The 27,881-nt window shown below is 37.0% G+C and overlaps 1 protein-coding gene across 5 annotated transcripts in view; it reads left to right on the top strand.

Moving 5' to 3' along the window:
* The window catches only part of ARFGEF1 (ADP ribosylation factor guanine nucleotide exchange factor 1), a 147,220-nt gene that overhangs the window by 90,072 nt on the left and 29,267 nt on the right, over nucleotides 1–27,881 (top strand). For all 5 annotated transcript variants that reach the window (XM_050802008.1, XM_050802009.1, XM_050802007.1 and 2 more), the window contains 10 exons: nucleotides 59–230; nucleotides 2,224–2,375; nucleotides 13,837–13,965; nucleotides 15,226–15,384; nucleotides 15,628–15,778; nucleotides 21,365–21,455; nucleotides 26,371–26,411; nucleotides 26,506–26,675; nucleotides 27,040–27,191; nucleotides 27,329–27,501. In XM_050802008.1, coding sequence (XP_050657965.1) covers nucleotides 59–230; nucleotides 2,224–2,375; nucleotides 13,837–13,965; nucleotides 15,226–15,384; nucleotides 15,628–15,778; nucleotides 21,365–21,455; nucleotides 26,371–26,411; nucleotides 26,506–26,675; nucleotides 27,040–27,191; nucleotides 27,329–27,501 — 1,390 coding nt within the window. The remainder of the gene's footprint in view (nucleotides 1–58; nucleotides 231–2,223; nucleotides 2,376–13,836; nucleotides 13,966–15,225; nucleotides 15,385–15,627; nucleotides 15,779–21,364; nucleotides 21,456–26,370; nucleotides 26,412–26,505; nucleotides 26,676–27,039; nucleotides 27,192–27,328; nucleotides 27,502–27,881) is intronic.

The raw sequence follows: 27,881 nt of genomic DNA on the forward strand, positions 1-27,881 counted from the left end.
AATACAAGTGTAACCTTTATGTTAATTTTTAGGAATTATAATGGTTTTTCATATTTAGGTGAAAAATAAAATGACAAAGGAACAGTACATTAAGATGAATAGAGGTATCAATGACAGTAAAGACCTTCCTGAAGAGTATCTATCAGCCATCTATAATGAAATAGCTGGGAAAAAGATATCAATGAAAGAAACGAAAGAACTAACAATCCCTACAAAATCAAGTAAACAAAGTAAGTATCTAAATTAATTGAATTCTGATTGTTCAAGGGGGAAAATATGGATTCCTAAGAGTTTTTCACTTATGGTCAGGTGTGGTGGTTTGCAGCTACTCAGGGAGGCTGAAGCAGAAGGATCACTTGAACCCAGGAGTTCGAGACCAGCATAGGCAATATAGCGAGGTTCTTGTCTCTAAAAAAGAAAAATCTTTATAATTTAAAAGAGAGTTTTTCACTTTATTTAGAATAAAGTAACCTTAGAAATACTGTTAAGAACCATGTTTTGATGAGAAATATTATAATAGAGTTTGGTGATGTGATTGTATTTTTTTCCCCACATTCTGAAGAAAGATAACACTGACCAGTGATTAGTGGAAAATGGAATACATTATATGCATGTGTCAGTGTGCATTTAATATACGCGGATCCATTTAGTAGTTAACCTCAGCGAGGATTTGGAGGTCATAAAGAGTAGTTAGACTCAATAGTCAGGCTTCAAGACCCTTGTCATTTTTTCTTCTTCTTCATCATCTTCAAGCGATATATTTCCATTTGTTCATCTTTTATTACACATAAACAGAAGCTGAAAGTAGGGATGATTGGAAGAGGTGGGGAGACTTAGGATCAGGTGAGAGCTCATAGAGTTAGAAATTGCTACCTCAAACAGACCACAAGTTATATCACTATAGAGTCCCTAGATCTAACTAGCACCAGGAGGCACCTGTGAACCCAGCCCCCTTCTAGACACTCTGTACCTGTGGACAGTGGTAATTAAGTTTGAGCTGAAATCTGACTACAGGAATGAGATGAGGGTAATGGCTCAAGAATATAACAGTAATATAGAAAGAGGATTCTTGCATTTCTGAGCACTTCCACTTGGAACTAAAATCTCAAGTTTAAACAAAGTACAGTAGTAAAATCCAAATGGCAGGAGAAAAGAATATTATATATTGTATCATCCTCATATCCCTCTTTTTCTGTCCTATTTTATATATGGTGGTAGGAAATAAGAGAAGCTAGAAATGGGAAGGAGATGGTGGTGTGCTGAAAACACCAAAATTACCCTGGAGTTAAGTTATGGCCAGTTGTTTTCTTGTTAACTCAGGAGCTGTCATTCAAACCTGTGTGGTACAAAGATGCCATTGCCTCTTTTTTTTTTTTTTTTTTTTTTTTGAGACGGAGTGTTGCTCTTGTTGCCCAGGCTGGAGTGCAATGGCATGATCAGGGCTCAGCGCGATCTCGGCTCACCACAACCTCCATCTCCTGGGTTCATGCGATTCTCCTGTCTCAGCCTCCCAAGTAGCTGGGATTGCAGGCGTGTGCCACCACACCTGGCTAATTTTTTTGTATTTTTAGTAGAGACCAGGTTTCTCCATGTTGGTCAGGCTGGTCTTGAACTCCTGACCTCAGGTGATCCGCCTGCCTCGGCTTCCCAGAGTGCTGGGATTACAGGCATGAGCCACCACACCCGGCCAGATACCATTGCATTTTACCTCTCTACTCTTCTCCAGTTCCATGTTTGGGTTGTTTCCCTAATAATTGTGACAGTTGTACCTACTCGTTTCCCTTTTCATAGGTTTTCCACTTATTCCTGACTCCCAGTCTAGGTATTTATTTTTTGAGGCAAAATTCATATAACATAAAATTAGCCATTTAAAAATGAATAATTCAGCGGCATTTAGTACATTCACAGTGTTGTGCAACTACCACCTCTAATTCCAAAATATTTCATTATCCCAAAATGAAACTCCAAACCCATCAAGCAATTACTCCTTATTCCCTCTCCCCCAGCCCCTGGAAAATACCAGTCTACTTTCTATTTCCGTGGATTTTACCTATTCTGGATTTTTCATATAGGTGGAATCATACAATATGGGATCTTTTGTGTCTTGCTTCTTAGGATTATTTTTAATTAGTGTTGGTGGTGTTTATTATTTGATAGTAAAACATCAAAATAGAATTCTTAAATGTTTTATATTTTAAATGCTGATAGTGTTTATTGTTTCAGATGTAGCCAGTGAAAAACAAAGAAGACTTCTGTATAACTTAGAAATGGAGCAGATGGCCAAGACAGCTAAAGCACTCATGGAGGCCGTGAGCCATGTTCAGGCACCTTTTACAAGTGCAACACATTTGGAGCATGTGAGGCCCATGTTTAAGGTTAGAATTTTCAAGTAACATCTGATTGCAGTGTACGGTTATATATAACCGTACATTTATAATATTTTTAAGTTAAGGAAGGGATACAGTGATATAACACATTAGTGTAGACCTATTGAGGTGAAATTCATATAACATGTTATTTAGGACATAGTAGATACAAATTTTCTATTACTTAGAACAAGAAGAGTTACTCACTATAATTAATAGTTGTGTAATCCTGGGAATTAAGAATAGAAAAGTTTTGGAGAATGATCGTTAATCCTTGGCCCGATTTTCTCTAAATTAGTCATGCTTAAATCTTTGGAGTTAACTCACATTTCAAATGATAATGAGGCTCTTGTTTTCTTCAAGTGCTTTGGCCCCAGGATCTTATATCAGGCTTCTGAGTATGCCTGGGGCCCGGAAAGTAGGGTAAGGAACAGAAGAGAATATTACTTGTTTGTGGGTTGATTTAGTGAGAATGATACTTACTCTTTAAAATTTGATTTCCCATTCCTTCTTCATTCTCCATCCTTTCTCCAAATTCCAGAATGAGTAAGCAGTGCATTACAAGAGTTGTAGCAAAGTGGAGTGGTGTCTAGTTAAGTTTGAAAAGAGAAAGTTGGTAAAGTATATTCCTGTTCATGAGATCATATGGCAGGATAATCTATGGAGGCTAAAGATCATAATCTGATGCTTACTCTGATTCTAACTACACGTATGTGTGGGTAGTAAAAGATGACTACGGGATTCTTGTGCTTCCTTTTAGCTCCAAAATTTTGTAAGTACTTCTACCTCTTCTTCAAGGTCCATGTGATACACTGTTTCTAAACGTTGATGAAGAATCATGAGATGAGAGTGAGCTTTTATGATCTGTTCTCTGGATTTGTTGTAGTTTATTTAAACATCCTCCAAACTAGAATTAACAATCTTTTCCCTCAGTGCCATTTCTGCTACCACAGTGCTACTCTAGACACCCTCATTTCTCCCTCTGCTTACTGTGGCATTCTCCTAACAGGCATCTTCATTTCTACTTTTTCACTCCTCTTACCCATTTATAGAGACCAGAGTGATCTTTTTAAAATACCAAATGAAATGCCAGTTTCTTACTTAAAGCTTTTTATTGGCTTTGCATGATACCATGAAACCTGACACACCGTTGGTGTCTGTAGACTTTCTGTGATCTGGCTCCACCTGCCTCTCCAATTTCATCACTAGATCTCTTCTGTCTCTTACACTGCTGCAGTCACACCAGCATTTTTTGGTTTCTAGAACATCTTAAGTTATTTTCTCTTCAGGGCATTCATATGAGGTATATCCTTTGTCTAGAATGTTCTTTCCTTCTTTGCCTGAATAGTTTCCAGTTTAAATATTTCCCTCTCAGCCAGGCACGGTGGCTCACGCCTGTATTCCCAGCACTTTGGGAGGCTGAGGTGGGTGGATTGCTTCAGGTCAGGAGTTCAAGACCAGACTGACCAACATGGTGAAACCCCATCTCTACTAAAAGTACAAAAATTAGCCGGGCTTGGTGGCGTGCACCTGTAGTCCCAGGTACTTGAGAGCTGAGACAGGAGAATTGCTTGAACCTGGGAGATGGAGGTTGTAGTGAGCCAAGATCAGGCCACTGCACTCCAGCCTGGGTGACAGAATGAGACTCTGTCTCAAAAATAAAAATAAATAAATATCACCCTCTCTGAGAGTTCTGCACTGTCCCCTTTAATCTAAACTAGGTCCCTAATTCATAATATTCTATGCCTTTGCTTCAATATATCTATAGATTTATCTATCCATCTGTCTGTCTGTATGTCTGTCTATCTGTATGTATGTCTGTGTACAGATTTGTGTGCTCCTCAACTTACGATGGGATTATGTCTCAATAAACCCATTGTTTAAGTGGAAAATGTATTTAATACACCTAACTTACAGAACGTTATAGCTTAGCCTTGCCTGCCTTAAACATGCCCAGGATAATTACCTTAGCCTACAGGTGGGCAAAATCATCTAACACAAAGCCTGTTCTATGCTACAGTACTGAATATTTCATGTAATTTATTGAATGCTATACTGAAAATGAAAAACAATAGTTGTATGAATATATTGTAAAGTCAAAAAATGGTAAATTGAACCATTGTAAGTTGGGAACTGTCTGTATATACATTATTTATATACATTTATGGGGTAAGGAACTACATCTGTTCATTTTTCCCAACATCGATCATAGTTCCTGGCTTGTGTTAAGAACTCAATGAATAAACATTGGCTGGGTGGAAGGAATGAATGATATATTCCTGGAATGCAATGTATAATATTAAGGGATATACACTTTTTTTGAGATAAAGCAAGGACAAAAACAAAGTTTATCTTGTTAGAAACAAGATACAGTGTCACTTATAGTCTTCAAACATTATTGCACTTATCATAATTTGACAAAGCATTCATGAAACAATCTGTAGACTAGTTTTAACAGACAAATAACATCTGTAAGCAGGCATGACTGTCCTAAATTGTTTACTACGTGTGAATTTTACAAACATTATTTATAGTAATGGTAGTGGTGGCGCTGGAGAGTATTGCACCTTCTCCAAACTGCACAGTGAGAACCACTATTCTGTGAGATGTCTCTTCACTTTGTTGATTGTTTCCTTTGCTTTGCAGAAGCTTTTTAACTTGATATGTCCATTTGTCCATTTTTACTTTGGTTGCCTGTGCTTGTGGGGTATTCCTCAAGAAATCTTTGCCAGATGAATGTCCTAGAGAGTATCCCCAGTGTTTTCTTACGGTAGTCTCATAGTTTGAGGTCTTAGATGTAAGTTTTTAATCCATTTTTATCTGATTTTTGTATATGGCAAGATAAAGGATAAAGGAGTTTGATTCTTTTGTATATGGATATCCAGTTTTCCCAGCACTGTTCATTGAAGAGACTGTCCTTTCTCCCAATGTATGTTCTTGGCACCTTTGTAAAAAATGAATTCAGTAGATGTATGGATTTATTTTTGGGTTCTCTATTCTGTTCCAGTGATCTACATATCTCTTTTTATGCCAGTGCTATGCCATTTTGGCTACTATAGAGCTCTGTAGTATAACTTGAAGGCAGGTAATGTGATTTCTTCCAGTTTTGTTCTTTTTGTTCAGGATAGCTTTGGCTGTTCGGGTCTTTTTTGATTCCATATAAATTGTAGAATTTTTTTTTTTCTATTCCTATTAAGAATGGCATGGTATTCTATAGATTGCTTTGGGTAATATGGACATTTTAGCAATACTGATTCTTCTAATCCATAAACAAAATATCTTTCAATTTTTCTGGTGTCCTCTTCAGTTTCTTTCATCACTGTTCTATAGTTTTCATTGTAGAGATCTTTCACTTCTTTGGTTAATTTTTAAAATTTCTTTCTTAGATTGTTCACTGTTGTCAAATAGAAATGCTACTGAATTTTGTATGTTGTTTTTTGTATCCTGCAGCTTTACTGAATTTATCAGTTCTAATAGTTTTTTTGTAGAGTGTTCAGGCTTTTCTGAATATAAGATCATATCACCTGCAAATAGGTAATTTGACTTCTTCCTTTCCACTTTGGATGTCTTCTATTTCTTTCTCTTTTCTGATTGCTCCAGCTAGTTCTTCCAGTACTTTGTTGAATAACAGTGGTGAAAGTAGGCATCCTTATTATGTTTCAGATGTTAGAGGAAAGGCTTCCTGTTTTTCCCTTTTCAGTACCATACTAGCTGTGGTCTGTTGTATATGGCTTTCATTATGTTGAGGAATATTCCTTCTATACCTACCTTTTTAAGAGTTTTTATCGTGAAGGGATGTTGAATTTTATTAAATGCTTTTCGAGCATCAGTTGAAATGATCATATGGTATTGTCTTTCATTCTGTTGATATGATGTATCACATTGATTAATTTGTGTATGTTGAACCATCCTTGCATCCCTGGGATAAATCTCACTTGGTCATGATTAATAATCTTTTAAATGTGTTGTTGAATTTGGTTTGCTAGTATTTTGTTGAGGATTTTTGCATCCCTGTTCATCAGTGATATTGGCCTGCAATTTTTTTTTTTTTAATGTGTCTTTGCCTGGTTGTGGTATCAGGATAATACTGGCCTTGTAGAATGAGTTTGGAAATACTCCCTCCTCCTCTGTTTTCAGAATAGTTTGAATAGGATTGGTATTAGTTCTTTAAATGTTTGGTAGAATTTAGCAGTGAAGCCATCAGATCCCACGCTTTCCGTTGCTGGGAGACTTTTTATTATGGCTTTGATCTCATTGCTTGTTATAGGTCTGTTCAGGTTTTGAATTTCTTCTTGGTTCAATCTTGGTAGATTCTGTGTGTCTAGGAATTTATCCATTTCCTTTAGATTTTCCAGTTTACCGGCATTTAGTTGCTCAGAGTAACCACTAAGAGAATCCTTTGAATTTCTGTGGTATCAGTTGTAATGTCTCCTTTTTCATCTCTAATTTTATTTACTTGTGTCTTCGATCTTTTTTTTCTTAGTCTTGGTTAAGGTTTGTCGAGTTTGTCTATCATTTCAGAAAACCAACTTTTTGTTTTGTTGATGTTTTGTATTTTCAAAATTTCAATTTCATTCATTTGTGCTCTGATCTTTATTTTCTTCTACTAATTTTGGGTTTGATTTGCTCTTGCTTTTCTAGTTCTTTAAGATGCATCATTTAGGTTGTTTATTTGGAGTTTTTCTTCTTTTTTGATGTAGGCACTAATAGCTATAAAATTCGCTCTTAGTACTACTTTCACTATATTCCATAGGTTTGGGTACGTTGTATCTTCATTATCATTTGCTTCAAGAAATTTTTCAGTTTTCTTCTTAATTTCTTCATTGACCCCACTGGTCATTCAGGAGCATATTCTTTAATTTTCATGTGTTTGTATTGTTTCTAAAATTATTCTTGTTATTGATTTCTAGTTTTATTCCATTGTAGCAGAGAAGAGGCTTCATATTGTTTCAGTTTTTAAAAATGTTTTCAGATTTGTTTTGAGTCTTAACATATGGTCTGTCCTCTAGAATGATCCATGTGCTGAGGAAAAGAATGTGTATGCTACTGCTGTTGGATGAAATATTCTGTAAATATCTATTAGGTCCATTTGTTCTGTAGTGCAGATTAAATCTGATGTTTCTTTGTTGATCTTCTGCTGGAAATTTGTCCGATATGGAAAATGAGGTGTTGAAGTCTCCAGCTGTTATTGTATTGGGTCTGTCTTTGTCTTTAGCTCTAATAATTTGCTTTATATATTTGGGTGCTCCAGTGCTGGGTGTGCATCTGTATATATGCAGACACATACACACACCCTCACACAATGGCATATCCTCTTGCTGAATTGACCTCTTTATCATTACATATTGGCTTTCTTTCTTCCTAGTTTTTGTCTTGAAATATATTTTGTCTGATGGTAAGTATAGCTACTCCTGCTCTTTTTTGCTTTCCATTTGCATGGAATATCTTTCCATCCCTTTATTTTCTGTCTGTATGTATCATTGTAGGTGAAGTGTGTCTCTTGTACACAACAGATCATTGAGGCTTGTGTTTTTATTCATTCAGCCACTATATATCTTTTTATTGGAGAGTTTAGCCTATTTATATTCAGCATGACTATTTGGTAAAGACTTACTCCTCCCATTTTGTTATTTTCTGGTTGTTTTGTGGTCTTTTCTTCTTTCTTTCCTTCTTTCCTATCTTCCTTTTAGTGAAGGTTATTTTCTGTGATGGTTTGATTTAATTTCTTACTTTTTATTTTTTGTTTATTCATTATAGGTTTTTTTGGTTTGAGGTTACTATGAGGCTTGCAAGTACTATCTTACAACCCATTATTTTAAGCTGATAACACTGCTTGCATAAACAAATAAACAAGTGAAAATAAAACCAATAACTCTACACTTTAATTTGTTCCCCCGCTTTTTAACCTTTTGTTGTTTTTGTTTATACCTTATTGTACTGCCTGTGTCTTGAAAAGCTGTGGGTCATCTTTCTGTCTTACTACTTAAGAGTATTTTACATGTCACAGTTACAGAGTGTTATAATACTATTTTTTTCTGTGTACTTTCTATAACCAGTGAGTTTTGTACTTTTAGATGATTTCTTCTTACTCATTAATGTCCTTTTTCTGATTGAAGTACTCCCTTTAGTATTTCATGCAGAACATGTCTGGTATTGAAATCCCTCAGCTTTCATTTGGGAAATTACTGCTCTTTCATGTTTAAAGGATAGTTTCACCAGATATGTACTATTTTCAGGTAGAAGTTTTTTTTCCATAAGCACTTTAAATATGTCATACCACTGTACCCTGGCCTTTGTGGTTTCCACTGAATAGTCTCCTGCCAGACATATTGGAACTTTGTTGTATGTTATTTGTTTCTTTTCTCTTCTTGCTTTTAGGGTCCTTTATGTTTGACCTTTGTGAGTTTAATTATTAAAAGGCCTTGAGGTAGTTTTCTTTGGGTTACATTTGTTTGATGTTCTATAACCTTCTTGTACTGGATACTGTTATTTTTCTGTAGGTTTGGGGAGTTCTCTGTTGTTATCCCTTTGAATAAACTTTCTACCTCTATCTCTTTCTCTGCCTCTTTGAAGACCAATAACTTTTAGAATTGGTCTTTTAAAGCTATTTTCCAGATTTTATAGGTGTGCTTCATTCTTTTTTCTTTTGCCTCCTCTGACTGTATTTTTTTCAGATAGCCTGTCTTCACGCTTACGAATTCTTTATTCTGCTTGATCAGTTCTGCTATTAAGAGACTCTGATGGGGCTGGGCACTGTAGTTTATGCCTGTAATCCCAACATTTTGGGAGGCTGAAGTGGGCAGATCGCTTGAATCCAGGAGTTTGAGACCAGTCAAGGCAACATGGCGAAGCCCCGTCACTACAAAAATTAGCCAGGTGTAGTGTGGCTTGTGCCTGTGGTTCCAGCTACTAGGAAAGCTGAGGTGGGAGGATTGCTTGAGCCTGGGAGGTGGAGGTTGCAGTGAGCTGTGATGCCACTGCACTCCAGCCTGAGTGACAGAGTGAGATCCTCAAAAAAAAAAAAAAAAAAAAAAGATATTGCTTTTTATCTTTCCTTTTCTTTCTTTCTTTTTTTGTGAGATGGAGTCTCACTTTGTCACCCAGGCTGGAGTGCAGTGGCATGATCTCAGCTCACTGCAACCTCCACCTCCCAGGTTCAAGCAGTTCTGCCTGCCTCAGCCTCCTGAGTAGCTGGGATTACAGGCACCTGCCACCATGTCTGGCTAATTTTTGTATTTTTAGTAGACACAGGGTTTTGTCATGTTGGCCAGGCTGGTCTCAAACTCCTGATCTCAGGTGATCCGCCCACCTCGGCCTCCCAAAGTGCTGGAATTACAAGCGTGAACCACTGTGCCTGGCCCGCATTTTTCGACTGTGGAATTTTGTTTGATTCTTTTTTATTATTTTAATCCTTTAAAAAATTTATCTGATGGAATTCTGAATTTCTTCTGTGTTACCTTGAATTTATTTGAGTTTCCTCAAAGCAGCTCTTTTGAATTCTCTGTCAGAAAGGTCACATATATCTCTTTCTCTAGGATTGGTCCCTGGTATTTAGTTCATTTGGTGAGGTCATGTTTTCCTGGATGGTCTTGATACTTACAGATGTTCATTGATGTCTGGGCTTTGAGTAATTAGGTATTTATTGTAATCTTCTCAGTCTGGGCTTGTTTGTACCCATCCTTCTGGGGAAGGCTTTCCAGGTATTCAAAAGGACTTGATGATATGGTTTGGCTGTGTCCTTACCTATATCTCATCTTGGATTGTAGCTCCCATAATTCCCACGTGTCATGGGAGAGACCCAGTGGGAGGTAATTGAATCTGGGGGGCAGGTCTTTTCCCATGCTGTTCTTGTGATGGTGAATGAGTCTTATGAGAACTGATGGTTTTATAAAGAGGAGTTCTCCACACAAGCTCTCTCTTGCCTGCTGCTAAGACATGACTTTGCTCCTCCTTGCCTTCCACCATGATTGTGAGGCTTTCCAGCCACATGGAACTGAGTCCATTAAGCCTGTTTTTCTTTATAAATTACCCAGTCTTGGGTATGTCTTCATTAGCAGCTTGAGAATGGACTAATATACTTGGGTATTATGATCCATGCCATATCTGCTTTAGAGGACATCCCAAGCCCAGTAACGGTGGGTTACTTGCAGACTCTGTGGTTCTTGCAGACACATAGAGGTATCGCCTGTATCGCCTTAGTGGTCTTCAATAACATTCAGAAGAATTCTCTGGATTACCCCCCAGGTTCCAGGTAGGTCCAGAGATACTATCTTGGAACCAGGGACATGAGTCAGAAACCTTAGGAATCTACCTGGTGTTCTATTCTACTGCAGCTGAGCTGGCACTCAAACTACAAGACACAGTCCTTCCCACTCTTCCCTCCCCTTTTCACAGGCAGAGGAGTCTTAGCCCGTGGCCATCACCACCACAGGCCCATGGGGAGTACTGCCAAGCTACTGCTGATGTTCACAAGGGCCAAGGGCTCTCTCGTGAGCTTGTCTTGAATGCTGCCAGGCTGGGACGCACCCTTCAGGGCAGTGGTCTTCCCTCTGGCCCAGGACAGGTACAGAAATGCCATCCCAGAGCCAAGGCCTGGAATAAGGTCTCCAAGAGCCCACTTGTTGCTCTACCCTTCTGTGGCCAAGCTGGTACCTAAAGTGCAAGCCAAAGTCCCCTTTACTTTGTCCTCTGCAAGAAGAAGGAGTCCCTCCCCATAGCCACCACAGCTGGGAATGCGCTGAGTCTCACCCGAGTCCCACAGTGTATTACCTGGATATCACTCTGGCTATTCAGGGCCCAGGGGCTCTTTAGTCAGCAATTGATGGATCCTCTGAGGACTAGGCCCTTCCCTTCAAGGCAGTGGGTTCCCTTCTGGCCTAGGATGTGTCTAGAAATCAGAGCTAGGGCCTGGAAAGGAGGCCTCACACCTCTGCCTGGTGCCCTGTCCTACTGTGGCTGAGCTGATTTTAGAGATGCAAGACAAAGTCCTCTTTATTTTTCCCTCTCCTTTCCTTAAGTATAAGGAGGGAGTCTGTTCTGGAGCTACAAGCTATGCTTCGGGGAGGGGTGATGCCAGCACTCCCTTAGCCACCCTAGCTGGTGTCTGAGTAGGTTGTGTATCCCCCATGTCCACTGCCTCCAAGCCCAGCACAGCTAGACCTTGCCTAGGAGTTGCAGTCCTTGTGGCCTAGACTGATTTTCAAGTTTATTTAGGGCCCCAGAACACTTTAGTCCATGCTGGTGTGGCTTGCTGGAACTCAGGTTCCTACTGCTAGGATGGGTGATGCCTCTCTGGCTGTGGCTCATCTGAATGCTTCCTCTGTGGGTGGACATCAGCTCAGTTCAGCTTTCTACTGTGATGGGATGGCACTGAGTTCAGTGTAAAGTCTCACAGTTGCTGCACTGTCCCTCTCCCAAGTACACAGATTTTCTCTCCGCAGCACAGGGCCGCTGATGGGAGATGGGGGAGGGATGGCATTGGTGATTTAAGACTGTCTTTCCTACCCTCTTCGGTGTCCCTTTCAGTGAAACGAAGTTAAAACCAGCTACTGTGAGTGCTCACCTGTTTCTTGGTTCTTAAGAAGGGGGTGTGTGTGTGTGTGTGTGTGTGTGTGTGTGTGTGTGTGTGTGTGTGTGTGTGTGTGTAGATGTTAAATTTGGTGTTCCTGCATGGGGGATGATTGGTGGAGCTGGGGGTGTGTGTGTGTGTGTGTGTGTGTGTGTGTGTGTGTGTGTGTGTGTGTGTAGATAGTTGTTAAATTTGGTGTTCCTGCATGGAGGATGATTGGTGGAGCTGTCTTTTTGGCCCTCTTGTTCCTGCATATTATCCATTTTTAAGAACTTTTTAATGTATTGCCAAACTGTGTTCCACAAAGGTTTGTACAGTTATGAGTGCAGTTTAACTGCTGCCTGGATATTATTTAGTTGTAATTTGATAGGAGAAATCATTGTCTTTGATTCCTAAAGGAGTTAAACATTTTTTTTTCACTGCCTTAAGAACCATTTGTATCTCTTCTTGTGTAAAATATAACACAGGTTTCCAAATAGATACACTGTTTCTCCACAAAATGTGTAAGTTATTGCTGTCATTGTAGTTTAGAAGTACTGCACTTAGTTTCTCACAGCTTCTCTCTGTAGTGGCAGTTCAAATATAATAGATGAAGAAAAGTGAGGTTCAGAGAGATTAAATAAGTGGCAGAACTGAGACTAGAACCTAGGTTCTATGGCTTATGTTTCTTTGTTTAGAGATCATAAATGTTTACTTCTCAACTTTCTGAAGTTTAGAAACAAAGCTCTGGGTAATTGCTTTCCTTAGTAATGCTAAATACTTTATAGGTCTTTTAGAAATTTGGTTGGAGGCCGGGCGAGGTGGCTCAAGCCTGTAATCCCAGCACTTTGGGAGGCCGAGACGGGCGGATCACGAGGTCAGGAGATCGAGACCATCCTGGCTAACACAGTGAAACCCCGTCTCTACTAAAAATACAAAAACTTAGCCGGGCGAGGTGGCAGGCGCCTGTAGTCCCAGCTACTCGGGAGGCTGAGGCAGGAGAATGGCGTGAACCCGGGAGGCGGAGCTTGCAGTGAGCTGAGATCCGGCCACTGCACTCCAGCCTGGGTGACAGAGCGAGACTCCGTCTCAAAAAAAAAAAGAAATTTGGTTGTAATTTCTATAGCACACTGATAGAAACATTTTTCATCTTTATGGCTATATGGCTATATAGTTTTTCTTTATGATGACCACTTAAAAGCAGTTGAGTACTTTTACATCAGACATTTCAAAGTTATGTATTTTATTAGAATTTTCAGTGGCCAAAAAGTAGCGTCTTTTTTCCTTTATATTGTAACTTCATTCAGGATTCAAAGTTTCGATGGTAAAATTTCAATAAGTATTTGTTGTCTTCCACAGTGTATCATGAGGAAGTATTTTATTGAACTATTTTTTAAATATTGTCCAACTGAAAACCAGAAATATCACTTAGGTCTCAATGTAAAATATTTAACTATTTTTTAAAAATTAGGCTAAATGATGTTCAGGGAATGGGCTTAAAGAAAAGAGAACAATGTTGTTTGTTTCAAGTAGGAAAATGATTAACAGGATCTTACTGGAAATACATACAGTATGTGAAATATTGCAAGAGACAAAGCTTACAAGGAGAGGAGTTCTGAAGTCGGGTAAAACTAATATTTTTATGAAAATTGATTATTTCCATTTTTTAATTGATGTGAATAATTTATAGGTACAGTTCTTAAAATATGCCTAAGGTCCTCTATTGAATTTATTATTTTGTTCTCCCATTTATTCAAGCCCAAGCAACATTATATAGTTTTCCCCCTTTATTTAAGAAAGCTTTCTAGATAACTGCTAAGAATTTCATTTCTTTTTTTAAGAACTTGTATTGTCTAAAAGCTTTGAGAAGTATTAATGTGTTATCATAAACTTTAATTAAAATACAATTTTTAATTTTTGTAGTTGGCTTGGACACCTTTTCTGGCTGCATTCAGTGTGGGTCTACAAGATTGTGATGATACTGAAGTAGCCTCTCTTTGCCTGGAAGGTATAAGATGTGCAATCAGAATTGCATGCATTTTCAGCATTCAGGTAACAGAGAATTTTGTCTTTGTAGCCAGTTTGGAACATTAATTATGCCATTACAATAGTTTAAATTACAATAATTGTTTTATGTGTGACATTAAAAACTAATTTCAAGTTTATGATGGAATTTAAATGAATCTTAATGTTTAAGCTTCTGAGAGGCTGTTATGGAAGGGGTAGTTCTATACTGATCTGTCTAAAGTTTATCATTATAACTTCGGTTACAGTTTTTTGTCTTATTGAAGATTATATAAAAAGTTTTCAAGACTTTGAATTCCTATGTTAATTTGAACATCTTGTTTAAACATATAAAATATTTTATTGAATCAGTTTATATACAAGGATGTATATATTCTGTATGATTTTATAACTTAAGCCTAAGAGCAGGTTATCTTTAAGACATGTAAATATTGAATACATACTTTTCATGAAAGAAGTCCTTTCTAGTAATTTATATGCTTTGAGGAACTTTTAAAAAAGGAAAAATGCATTCAACATTTAATTATAAATGCTAATGGCTTGCAAAAAGTATAGCGTAGCTGTGGAGAAAATGAGCAAATGTATAAATTATGTTTTTGCTCATCTACATAGTATTCAAAACAAAAGTGCTTAATGAATTTTTTTTACTGTATGAATTCATTGGTTATCACTAAAAGTCTCGATTTGACACTACCACTGGCTTTGGATTTTAGAAATGTGTCTTTTCTGCTTCATGCGTCATCTTAAAATGAATGAAAATAAAAAAAACTTTTGTGAAATTATATGTAATTCATGACAAGTAAAACTTACTGAAGTTACAAGTTACTGAACTTACGAGTTTAGGAGTGGAGGTTTAATAGGCAAAAGAGAGAGAAAGGAGGGCTGGGCATGGTGGCTCATGCCTGTAATCCCAGCACTTTGGGAGGTCGAGGCAGGCAGATCATGAGGTCAGGAGTTCGAGACCAGCCTGGCCAACACAGTGAAACCCCACCTCTACTAAAGATACAGAAAATTAGCTTGGCATGGTGGTGGCCGCCTGTAATCCCAGCTACTCGGGAGGCTGAGGCAGAAGAATCACTTGAACCTGGGAGGCGGAGGTCACAGTGAGCTGAGATCACGCCATTGCACTCCAGCCTGGGTGACAGGGCGAGACTCTGTCTCAAAAATAAATAAATAAATAAATAAATAAACAAACTTACTGAACAAGTAAAGAGAGTTTGTTGGTGGGGAATTAATCAATCTGCTCTTATTTACAACTGTGTAAATATACTTTTCTCTTTTTTATAGCTGGAGAGAGATGCATATGTCCAGGCACTGGCAAGATTTACCTTACTCACAGTGAGTTCCGGTATTACTGAAATGAAACAGAAGAACATTGACACAATAAAAACACTTATCACAGTGGCTCATACAGATGGAAATTATTTAGGAAATTCGTGGCATGAGGTATAAGCACTTTCTTTATTTTCAGCTTTGCAATTTGGTTTATAAGATGAGCTAATGCTAAATAGTCCATCAGTGAAATGCCTAAATGTTTGGGGAGAAAATTAGTACATTTCGAATAAGTACATTTAGCTTTTTAAAATAATCTATAATGTAGTCTGTGTTTAAATTGTAGCTGCATATATAAATCTTTCTGAAGATATTTTTAACATGGAATTTAACATTTTTTTCCTTTTTGTAATTAAGATTCTGAAGTGCATCAGTCAGTTGGAGCTGGCGCAGCTTATAGGAACTGGAGTGAAACCTCGATACATTTCTGGAACAGTGCGAGGCAGAGAAGGATCTCTTACTGGAACAAAAGATCAGGCTCCTGATGAATTTGTGGGTTTAGGGCTAGGTGAGAATTTTTACAAAGTATCAAAAATTGTTTTTAACTTCCTCATTATAAGTCAATTTATTGTAGTAATGAAATATAATTAGAGGGAGAAGATAAAATGCCTTTTGTCTAACCTTATGAGAAAAAGTAAGATGACTAAGGAACTAAATCTTTTTTGCCTGGTCTGGTTTGCAACATTAAATGACCCTTAGTTTCAGGCTTCTTCCTGGTTGTTGGAGAAGAATACAGTGTGTAGGGTTTTTAAATTACCTGCTTTTAAGAATAAGCAGGTAACTTGAATGTGTGAAAGCTGGGATCAGGTAATAGTTGGGGCAGCTGGAGAAAGCATTCACATTCAGAATTGTTAAGGCAATGAGCAGGCTTAACCAGACTTTCCTGCCAGTCTGAAGCCTCTCCCAGTGGCTCCCCATGCGCTTAATATGACCAGGAACTTTCACATTTAACCCAGTAGAACAAAAAACATTAGCAAAAATGGACAGAGAAGAATGAAAAGCAATACATTTTTTAGTCATAAATGGAAGGACTTCCACCAGGGAAGAAACAGCTTATTAGACTTTGACCTTAAGTATTTCTGGGTTTGAATTCTTCTGTATTTTTTCCTTATTATATGTAAATTACTTTAGTTCGCTGATATTCGATTTCTGCTTTTGCAAACTAAGAGTAATATCTAATCACAGAATTGTTCGGATTAAATAAGAATATATATTAATGGACTTAGCATAATGGCTGACATATTAGAAGTTTCTAGATATTCTCTCTCCATCCCTCCCCAACCCACACCTCTAACCAATCTGGACTCATTGCTTAGAGCAGGAATCTTTTATCTTTTAGTGATTCCTCTGTTGCTGCTAGCAATACAAATTCTTAGAAACCCCAAAAGAATTTCAAACTTTATAAAGGATCCATAGGAAAAGAAGTAAAAACCAGGACCACATTATGGCTTCAAGTTGAACTGGGGAAAACTAATTCCCGGTGGTAATCAACTGAAGCAGCTAGCAGTGCAGTCTATCCCTCCATGGTAGCATAGATACTTCAGTATTGTAAGGTCTGGGAGGTGCAGGTGTAGACTTGATACTTTGGTGATCTAGCAGCAAGATTTAGAACTACCTGAGCACCTGCACAATGACTTACATAACTTGGAAGCCCAACTCTGTACATTAGAACTGTAATTACTCCATGGGGTAACATGAGATACAGATGAAAACTATTTTCAGGCAAGGAAGTAAATGTGCACTGATTGGTTCAGTAACTTTGAAAAGGCCTAGAGAGTGTGGGAATGCCAAAATAATGACAGGTGTTAATTGCTGGGCCTGAGTTTTGGCAAGTAGAACTACAGAATTAGGTTACACTAAAAATAAAACACCAGTGGGATATCTTCTAGAAGTTTTAGTCAAATGAGAAATAATGATACTTGCTGATAATATTTATTGGTATACTTGAAAATGAATTAAAGTTAATTCATGTACTGTGCTACTTAGGTTGCAAGGATATGAGATGAACTGTCTTCTCCCTTCAGAAAAAGGGAATTTGCAGAAAGATACACACATTGAGGCCTAGAAATGAAAAACAGTTCAGCCTTCCAGGCCACTCTCAAGACCAGTAACACTTATTTTATGCCTTATTTAGGTTTTCTCTGTTATGTACTTTTCTTTTTGGTCTGCACCATTCTCTACTCACTCCTGACTCATCACGCTCCATTTTTGAATCTACATCCTAGAAGGAGCTAGGCTGTTGACTTGGCCCCTGTTGGGCAGAGCCCTCCCGTTGGGCCATCGTGTTGGTTACCAGCCAACCCATGTGACAAATGGCTACCCTTGTCCCCCTGTGCCTCCCAAGGTCAGACAGCAGATACTTTCTGGAGCAGAATGTTGTCATCAGAATTTAAGCTAGAAGAAGATGTGGTACAGTCAAGCCAGTTTAGTCTGCATATACAGTGGACATATATATATGTATATAGTTTTAAACTAATCCTCTTTTTATTTTTTTGAGTCAGAGTCTCACTCTGTCGCCCAGGCTGGAGTGCGGTGGCGCGATCTCAGCTCACTGCAACCTCTGCTTCCTGGGTTCAAGTGATTCTCCTGCCTTAGCCTTTTGAGTAGCTGGGATTACAGGCATGTGCCACCATGCCTGGCTAATTTTTGTATTTTTTTAAATAGAGACAGGGTTTCACCATGTTGACCAGGTTGGTCTCTAACTCCTGACCTCATGTGATCTGCCTGCCTTGGCCTCCCAAAGTGCTGTCATTACAGATGTGAGCCACTGTGCCCGGCCATATCCTCTTTTATAAATGGTATCTCTGCCAAGTATTCCATGTAACCAAGTTGATAGGGTTGAGTATATATTTATCATACTTTCTGACTGATAGTAAAAAAGTCTGTACTTTCACTTTTTGGAAATATGAAGCTTTCAGTTATTAAGAATACATAGTAGATAATTATTAAATTTGAATTATATGCATTCTTTTTTTTTTCTATTTTTTTTAAAGACAAGGTCTCACTCTGTTGTTGAGGCTGGAGTCCAGTCAACTCCTGGACTCAACTTTTTTTTTTATTAAAGTTAGTAAAGTAAAAGCTTGTCCCAGGCTTTCACTATGGTTTCTTTTTTTCCTATTTCAGTGTGTTGCCCAGGCCTGTTTGAAACTCCTGGTCTCAGGTGATCCTTCCACCTTGGCCTCCCAAAATGCTAGGATTACAGGCATGAGCCATGGCACCTGGACTGCATGTGGGTCTTTCAAGAGATATGTTAACATTTAAAAATTCAATGGCTTTGTCACATAAATGGTCAGAGAGTATTCATGACACACACTTTTAAAAATTTTATTTAACCTAAATATGCCCTCTCTATTGTAATTGCTTTTCTTTCTGCTTTCTTTTCTACATAACCATCCTTCTACGTCTAGATTGAATGAATTTTTCATCAGATGTGAAACCTTTCTTTGAGCTAACATCCCTGTTCTCTTGGGTGCTTTTGAATAAATTTGACAAAACTGAAACTCTTATTAAGAGATTTCACATATTTGTGAAATGGGTTCTATGGATTCCTAGACATTTTATGTATTCTTTGATTCCTTTAAATATTTTTTATTAATGATTTTAAATTTTTATATTTAAATATAAAGGACATTTTGACACGTGTGTGTGTGTGTGTGTGTGTGTGTGTGTGTGTGTGTGTATTTTTTCCCACCCCCCCCAACAGAATATATGTATTTCCTCTGTGAAAAGGATATCCTGTTGATACACAAAGGAAGTTACCTCATGATTGGCGTTGTTTTTTTCTCATAGGTTTTTCTTTTAAAATTTCTGTAACATGCTGTGCATGTCGAGTTTGCCTTGAAACTATTTCCCTACCATCCCAATACTGTGTCACTTCAGGCTTTCATTCTTGTTCACTTGTATTATAGGAGTAAACTTTTAATTTATCTCTGATTTCAATATTTTTTCCTATTTCAGTATGTTCTCCAGATATTACCAGTGTTGTCTTTTGGAAAATAGATTAGATCATATCAGTCTTCTAAAAGATCTAATAAATCCCTGTTTTCAAAAGTAGTACATTAAACCTAAGGGTCAAGGCTCTTCACATTCTTATTTCTAGTCTGTGTTTTCAGCTTTATCTCCTACTACTGTTCTTTTCCCTTCTTCCCAGTGTCTGCCAATCCTTCATTATGGCTATACTACCAAGTATGTGAAAACGTGATGTACAGTTGTATGTTTCCACTACTTTATATAGCTGCCCCCTCTGTCTCAATTGCTTTTCTTTCTCCTTCCTTTTCTACATAGCTATCCTTCTAGGTCCAGGTTGAATTAATATTTCATCATATGTGAAGCCTTTCTATGAGCTAACACCCCGTTCTCGTCCCTATCAAAATTAGTTCTATTTAGCAAACTTTTATTCTATGTAATTAGTTCAGTTCAGCCATGAAGTAATCATTAATTGCATTGAAGTTAATTATAAACATATCTATCTCCTCTCCTCGTGTAAATTATTAACTCGAGGACAGGGGTTACATCTTTTTCACATCATTCAGTTCCTAGGATAGAATTTGAGTTCAGCAGGTTTAAATGATACCATCTGTTATGTTTGCCTTCAGAAGGGCATTTATTGAGTGTTTGGTCACTCGGGTCAGGTGTTTGTAGAGCACCTGCTTTGGACTTAATTGTGAGTAAGGTAGGAAAGTACAAAATGTATATTACTTGATTCCTAACCTTAGGAAACTTTTTATCTGGTTATGAAGGCAACATTAACACACCTGAAATAATTTGTATGAAACTGTATGAAAGTAATTCTGATTTGAGTAGTACTTAGCTAAGTAAATGCTTAATTCAAAGGCAGATGAGAACAATGGAGAGGAACTTTTCGTTGAGAACCCAAATTGAGTCTTGGTAGGTAAGTTTTAGATAGTTGAGGGATGGCACATTTTGGCTAGACAGTTGAAGGGAAGTGCTTTAAATGCTAGGCTAAAGAGTTTATATTTTACCTTGTAAGTAACAGTAAGCAAAATGAAGGAGAAGATTTAGGAGATAATCTTGCAGGGGGATGAAAGAGAGATTGAAGAGGGAAATAATGGTGGGGAAATCAGTGAGGAAATGGCTTCAGTAATCTAGGACTGAGATGATGAGGGCCAGAACTAGGTAGGAATGGAAATGAAGAGATGATATGAAAAACAGATCAGAAGAAAAATTTAGTGACTAGTTGAATATTGATAGTGGAAGAGGATACCAAAGGTGATTCTAAAATTAAGAGTTTGAAAACTGGGAATATTGTTGTTCTCTCCAACACATGGAACCAGTTTCAAGGGAAAAGATAAATGATTCTTTTCAATAAAAGAGTGTTAGAAAATACAGGTAGAATTTTCAACTAACTGGCCAGGCGCAGTGGCTCACGCCTGTAATCCTGGCATTTTGGGAGGCCGAGGCGGGCGGATCATGAGGTCAAGAGATCGAGACCATCCTGGCTAACACAGTGAAACCCCGTCTCTACTAAAAATACAAAAAATTAGCCGGGCGTGGTGGCAGATGCCTGGAGTCCCAGCTACTCGAGAGGCTGAGGCAGGAGAATGGCGTAAACCCAGGAGGCGGAGCTTGCCGTGAGCCGAGATCGCGCCACTGCACTCCAGCCTGGGCGACAGAGTGAGACTCTGCCTCAAAAAAAAAAAAAAGAAAGAATTTTCAACTAACCTTTGTAAATAGGGGACTAGAGATTGAATGACAAGGGAAGTCTAAATACTTGGAGTTGGAATCATCCTCAGAAGGTATCACTGGAACTGGGATTAGTGCTGCATTTCTTTAAACATTAAGGGAAATTATATCTAACATCTATACTTTTGTGATATAAATTCACAGTGCCCCTACTTTGTGTGATCTTTACAAACATAGTTTGTGACTTGTAACCATGTGTTGTATACTACTTAGTAAAGTTCATTTGCACATTTGGCCTTGATAAGTGTCACTGATGCCAAAAGAATTGTTCACCTGAAACATTCTTTTATTAGGAAAACAGTTGATTTCAGAAGTATGTTTTAGAACTGTTAAGTGTATTCTTCTACTGAATTATTTTCAAACTGAAATGACTCTTTTTTATGTGTGGTAGTTGGAGGAAATGTGGACTGGAAACAGATAGCAAGTATTCAGGAATCCATTGGAGAAACCAGTTCTCAGAGTGTTGTTGTTGCTGTAGATAGGTAAGGTATTCATTTTATTCCCTTTTCAGATGATTACTATTTCAGTTCTGTAGCATTTAGGTATTTTCTTATTGGTAAAAAGAAAAAAAATTATTGCCAAAATCATTTTCCTAAAGTAATATAAGATTATATTGTGATATGCTGTGATTTAGATGATGAAGTACCTATAATTTTGCTTTTTGGATCATAGTTACAATAAGATATTAGTGAGCATTTAAGTTACAGTAGATATTAATGGGCATTAAGGAAATGGTAACCTTGATGGAAAAGAATACAAATGTTTTATTTTCTTGTAGAAAACGTACTCCCTTTATTATCCCTATTTGAAAATGTTGTGTAGTTTATTTTTCTGGGTCCACAATAAAGACTGCATTATGGATGAAATGAAAGGTTTTATTGGCAATTCTCATTATAAACTTTTTTGGAAAGGACTTCAGAATTTATGGTTTATACACATCACCACATATTCCCCATTTTTAGTTTGTTTTCTAAAAGAAAACCCGTAGTATGCTTTATTTACTACAGAATATTTCCAATTTTAAAATGCCTAGCATGTAGAACAGTATCTCCTGTTGTTCTTTTGAAGATTAGCTTTTTCCAGATAAATGCCCCCAAAACTGAAACATTTTACAGCAATGTTTTTTCATTTTCTTCCTCCCTTTCCCTCACATGTGATGGAAACTTTCAAAAACGTAATTTTGTACAAATCTTTCCTTGGTAGTCTGGAAACTCATGCTAATCCATTATTTCACTTTGCTTCAGATAAAACTTTTTGCTCTAGGTACAGGTAGAACTGGAATGTTCAGTTCAGTGGCCACTGACCCTGGAAGTACTCCATGGAACTTTTTCCTTGAATCCTTAATGTCCACTTGCTTTTTTTCTTTTTTTTTTTCTTTTTTTTTTTAAGAGGAGTCATTTGCCTGTTTTTTTGTGAAGATTGAAGAAAGATTATCTCATACCTACTATATAACAAACATGAAGGCTTGCCGCAGATGAGGCACTTGCAAAACGCTTTACATTTAATCCTTTCAGTAGCCTGATGAGATGCGTATTCTTGTCCTCAGTTTACAAATGAGGAAACTGAGACAGAAAAAGATTAAATAACTTGCTCATTCCCACAACTAGGCTTGTAATAAGCATGCATGCTTAACCTTTCAGCCTACATGTACTACTGCAGAGCTATGTAACAGCCCTTCTGCTACCTGGCTAGCTTTCTTGTCAATGATTTTCTTGCCTTCAAGAAAAATCATCTTCACTGTCATTTTGAGAATCTATTCAGGCATGATTCAACATTTTACCTACTATTTTTGCTTTTATAATGTACTTTATGTGACCACATCTAGTTCTAATTTATCTTCCTATCCACTGTTTGTTACAGAGGGACATATTACTCATTTGAAATTACATGCCTCTCTGTTTTAAGAATTTATGCTATTTCAGAGGAGACTTAGCATACATTTTGTTCGTACTTTGTCATCACAATCTTGTCATTGCCAGATACTTCTACAAACATAAATCCAATGTCAAATTTTATACAAAACCTCAGTATTGCAAGTTTTTGCTTATAGTGAAAACACCAAAAGTTATATATTTGATCTCTTATAATGTTATATTATTCTTAAGTGGTATATTTCACTTTCCCATTAAATGTTTTTTGAATATCTGAGTTTATTTTCATATCGTTATGTTCAAACTTTGGTCCATTACCCAACTTAGTGAGATAATACTGGTAGTGAAGACAGTAGTGAAAATAGTGTCAGGCATCAGTCTGGAGAGTTCTGTACTTATCCAGCAAACAGTATTTTCCTATCCTTAGGCCTATTTTTCTGCATAACCTGTTGTTATAAGTACAGGAACTAAAGAAAAACAAAAATAATTTTTGTATGTTTAATTCTTTATAGCTTCTGGTTTATTAACCAACAGAAAAAAATAAGATTTTATTACAGACTTTAAGGTGATAAAATTTTCTAATTATTTACTTTTGTATTAGGAATCTTGTATTATTAGGATATAGGAGAAGAATTTTGGGCACTTCAATCTGGGAATAACTGATCTTCTAGCATTTGCTGGGATAGAATTTTTTATGCATTGTTAAATTAGACCAATTTCATAATGAATATTACTAAACTATGCAGGATAGACTTTGTCCATGAATAGTTTATTTTTAATAGGTAAAAAACAGTTATTTAGCATCGTAGTTTTTCTCTTTATGGTTTTTTATACATACCAGATCTAGCTATAAACTGGCTTACCTCACACTTTGGAATATTTCACCTATCAGAAAATATGTACAACTCATCCCAACTTCCTTTGCTCGTAAATACTTTTCATTTAGGCCTAAGAAATAAATGTTACCTCTAATATATTCTCTGTGAAAAAACCTTTTACAGGTAAGATAATATAGGCTGCTTGTGTATTGCATACAGTTTAAAACTTGATTTGATGCAGAATCTGCAAAAGTTTTGCCAACCTTTTTTTGTTTTTCTATCTGTATTATAATGTGATGAAGCAGTAATCTTACCAATGTTTTTTTTCTAATGCTTTTTAAAAAGCACATTATTTTTAATATTCATAAACAAGGTTCTTGTGCTTCTATCCTTCGCTTTTTCTATGGAAAATGTAGAAACCATTTCATAGGCTGATTTTATGAAACACAGCTCTGTTCTCTTGCCTTAATATTAAGGCTTGACTTTAAATGCCCCCACAGACTGCTGTGTTCTACCATATGGCTTATCTTTAGTGGAGCATTACTAGAAATAGAGTGACCCCCTCAGAGGCTATGGAAGTGAGTAGGAATTGGGATGCCCTTTCTCAGAATGGATGCTCCCCTGACCTTCCACCATCACACCAGTCCACAGAACCTGTCTTATTACTGATGATAGTTCTCTCTCCTGTTGCCTTTGTTCTCCGTTATTTCAACACCTTCAGAATCTATTGCTTCCGGCCGGGCGCGGTGGCTCAAGCCTGTAATCCCAGCACTTTGGGAGGCCGAGGCGGGTGGATCACGAGGTCAGGAGATCGAGACTATCCTGGCTAACACGGTGAAACCCCGTCTCTACTAAAAATACAAAAAACTAGCCGGGCGTGGTGGCGGGCGCCTGTAGTCTCAGCTACTCGGGAGGCTGAGGCGGGAGAATGGCATGAACCCGGGAGGCGGAGCTTGCAGTGAGCCAAGATCACGCCACTGCACTCCAGCCTGGGAGACACAGCGAGACTCCGTCTCAAAAAAAAAAAAAAAAAAAAAAGAATCTATTGCTTCCCTTCTGTGTGGTTTCATCTCTGCTTTTGTTCTTTCTTTACCTCTGTACTGTTTGCCATTTGCTTTCTTCTCAGTTAAAAATTCTTTTTTTCTTTGTTTTTGTTTATGTGCCTTTTCTTCTCCTATACTATTTACTTTTCACTCTATTAGTGGGTGGCTTGTTTACAACCATTGCCTTCCATGAGAATACCTGTAGTTTGAGAAATCAGCTGACCAAATTCACATAGTCTGGCAGTTTTCATTTTTGTTTATGTGAGAGCTCTGTAGACGTTGTATATCTTTAATTTCTGGGTCCAGTCTAATCCCTGGATTAAGTGGGGCCATATTACTTTTGATTTTTCCCCCAGAATGTGTTTTCTGCCAGATTTTGGAATTATTGCTTCATTCTGCTGACAAGAACAATATAGAAAATCTTAAGACATTTCTTTAGCAGGAACTCACATTCTGAGTCATCGTGTTACCAGTTTCTGTTTTTCCTGTATTGTTTTTTACTCATTGCCAGGACACATAGACAGACATGCAAGGACACTAGGGTTAAAAAATCATGATATACTCAGAACATGTAGATTGTGATAGTAGGAAAAAAGGAGAATATATTTAAAGGGTTGAATATACGTTTTGCTCAGGTAAGTGTGAGGCAGTATAGAAAAGTGGTTAATAGCATAGACTCTGTAATCACCCTGTCCTGGTTTGAATCTTGGCTTTAGCACTTAAGTTATTAAATATCTTTATCCCTTGGTTTCTGTGTTTATAAAATTGGGGGTTTAATAGTACATGCTTTGTAAGGATCAAATGAGTGAATATTGATACTACACTAGAAAAGAACCCACCTTGTGATTGGTAGCTATTACTGTTATTACTGTGACTACTGTGACCTGCTCCTGTCTTTAAAATTTTCCTTTTTATCATGCAAATCATATTTCTTGCATTCTAAGTTGGGAATGTCATCCTTCTTGAAAGTGACTTCAGACTCTTGGTTACAAACCCAGAATATGGGTTAAAAATGCAGATTTTAAAAAAGGAGGACTAATGTGTTTATGCTGAAATCGTTTATGAAACTTTGAAACAAAAAAAGAGCTCAGCAAAGAAGAATGGGCAAAGCTAGGCGGTGTTAGCTTAACTCGAAATATTTGAATGCCCTAAGGAAAGTGGTTTGGCCAATTCTTAGGTAAACTGAGACTATTTACAAGGTTATATTAAATCACTTTTAGTGTAAATGAACTTTCTAATCAAATATACTTCACTGGTAAAAATGAGTCAAGTTTTTCATTTTAAGAACTTCAATGCTAGTCGATAATCAGGAAAGAATCTGTAGTATGCCAATTATTTGTTAGTTTTACAAATTAATATTTTTCTTATTCTTAGAATCTCATATCTATCTGGAGTTTGTAAATCTAATAAAATTACGGCAGTATATACTCACTCTAATAATAATATTGAATGCAAACTGGTTCATATGGAGTAGAGGTGGAAGGGAGGGAGAAGCATCCAGACTACACTTGTTACTAAACTAAATGATGAAAAATACTCATTTGAGTACCCAATTTTTTGTTCCCTTAAAACATAAAAATAGCTAGTACCCCATGCCACGTACTTTTCAATTGGAATAAGAACAGTAATTTATACATTTTTAAAATTGTGTTTTATTTTCCCTAGAATATTCACAGGATCTACAAGGCTAGATGGAAATGCTATTGGTAAGTATGGGCATTTATTCTACTTCGGAACTGACTTTGGGCTAAAATAACTTTAATGTTGAGCTAAAAAAATATAAATATATTTATGTTACAGTGGATTTTGTCCGTTGGCTCTGTGCTGTGTCTATGGATGAATTACTTTCCACGACACACCCAAGAATGTTTAGTCTACAAAAAATAGTAGAAATATCATATTACAACATGGGAAGAATAAGATTGCAGTGGTCTCGAATTTGGGAAGTTATTGGAGATCATTTTAATAAGGTATTTGAATAAGTGTGGTATTTGTTTACATTTATAGTATGTTTTTTGTTTAGAATGTCTTTGTAATCAAATTGAGCCTTTTTCCCTTCCAAGCAGTTATTTATTACTTTTTAATATTAAATTAGAAAACCCTGTGAATGGTGTTTTTCTTTTTAGAAATTATTACTCTGGGCTTTAAGAATTTGATGTAAAATGTCTGTTTTTCTTGTTGAGAAATATTTTTAGCATATTTAATGCCTTTATGGAAAATCTTAGGATTTACCTATCTATGCTATTCTATGCTTTTTCTAAGACAAAAAATAAAGAATTGCAGATTTTTACTGCTGATATTAATTAGCATATTTTATTTCTGTCACCATTACAGGTTGGGTGTAATCCTAATGAAGATGTAGCTATTTTTGCAGTAGACTCCTTGAGGCAGTTGTCAATGAAGTTCTTAGAGAAAGGGGAGCTTGCTAATTTCAGATTCCAGAAGGATTTCTTAAGACCTTTTGAACATATAATGAAACGGAACAGGTACTATATTTGTTGAATTGCTTAATAGTAGGAAAATCTTGTTGTTTTCCACAGCAGGGAGAAAAACAGAAGAAAGGGGGAAAAACTGATGAGTTTTATCTGTTTGCATATCTAAGCAATTATATTAATGTTTTTAGGTCTCCAACAATTCGAGATATGGTTGTACGGTGTATAGCACAGATGGTTAATTCTCAAGCTGCTAACATTCGATCTGGATGGAAGAACATTTTCTCTGTATTTCATCTAGCTGCATCTGATCAAGATGAAAGCATAGTGGAACTTGCATTCCAAACAACTGGGCACATTGTCAGTGAGTATTGTCTTAGCTGTGTTCAAGTAAAAGGGAAAAAAAAGCAACCTTAATGTGTTAGGAAGATGAGTCAAGTAACAAGATTATGGCCTTTAAGTTTACCAAGTTTTGTCTACAGAACCCCAGAGTAAATAAAAATAATTAAATTACTATTATAGTTAACATTTATTGAGTATTTACCATACGGCAAATACTGTATGCACTTTTCACGTAATTTCTTTGATCTTCACAGTTAAGCATCTTTATTATCCATCCCTTTTTTCAAAATGGATTAGGAAACTCAGCCCCAGAAAGGTTAAGCAGTTGATCTAAGGTCACAGAACTAGTGATGGAGATGGTCTTGAGACCCACAGAGTATTAAAGCAAAGCCTTTATTTTTG

The sequence above is a fragment of the Macaca thibetana genome, chromosome 8 (assembly GCF_024542745.1).
Source record: "Macaca thibetana thibetana isolate TM-01 chromosome 8, ASM2454274v1, whole genome shotgun sequence".
In the NCBI taxonomy this organism is placed as follows: domain Eukaryota; kingdom Metazoa; phylum Chordata; class Mammalia; order Primates; family Cercopithecidae; genus Macaca; species Macaca thibetana.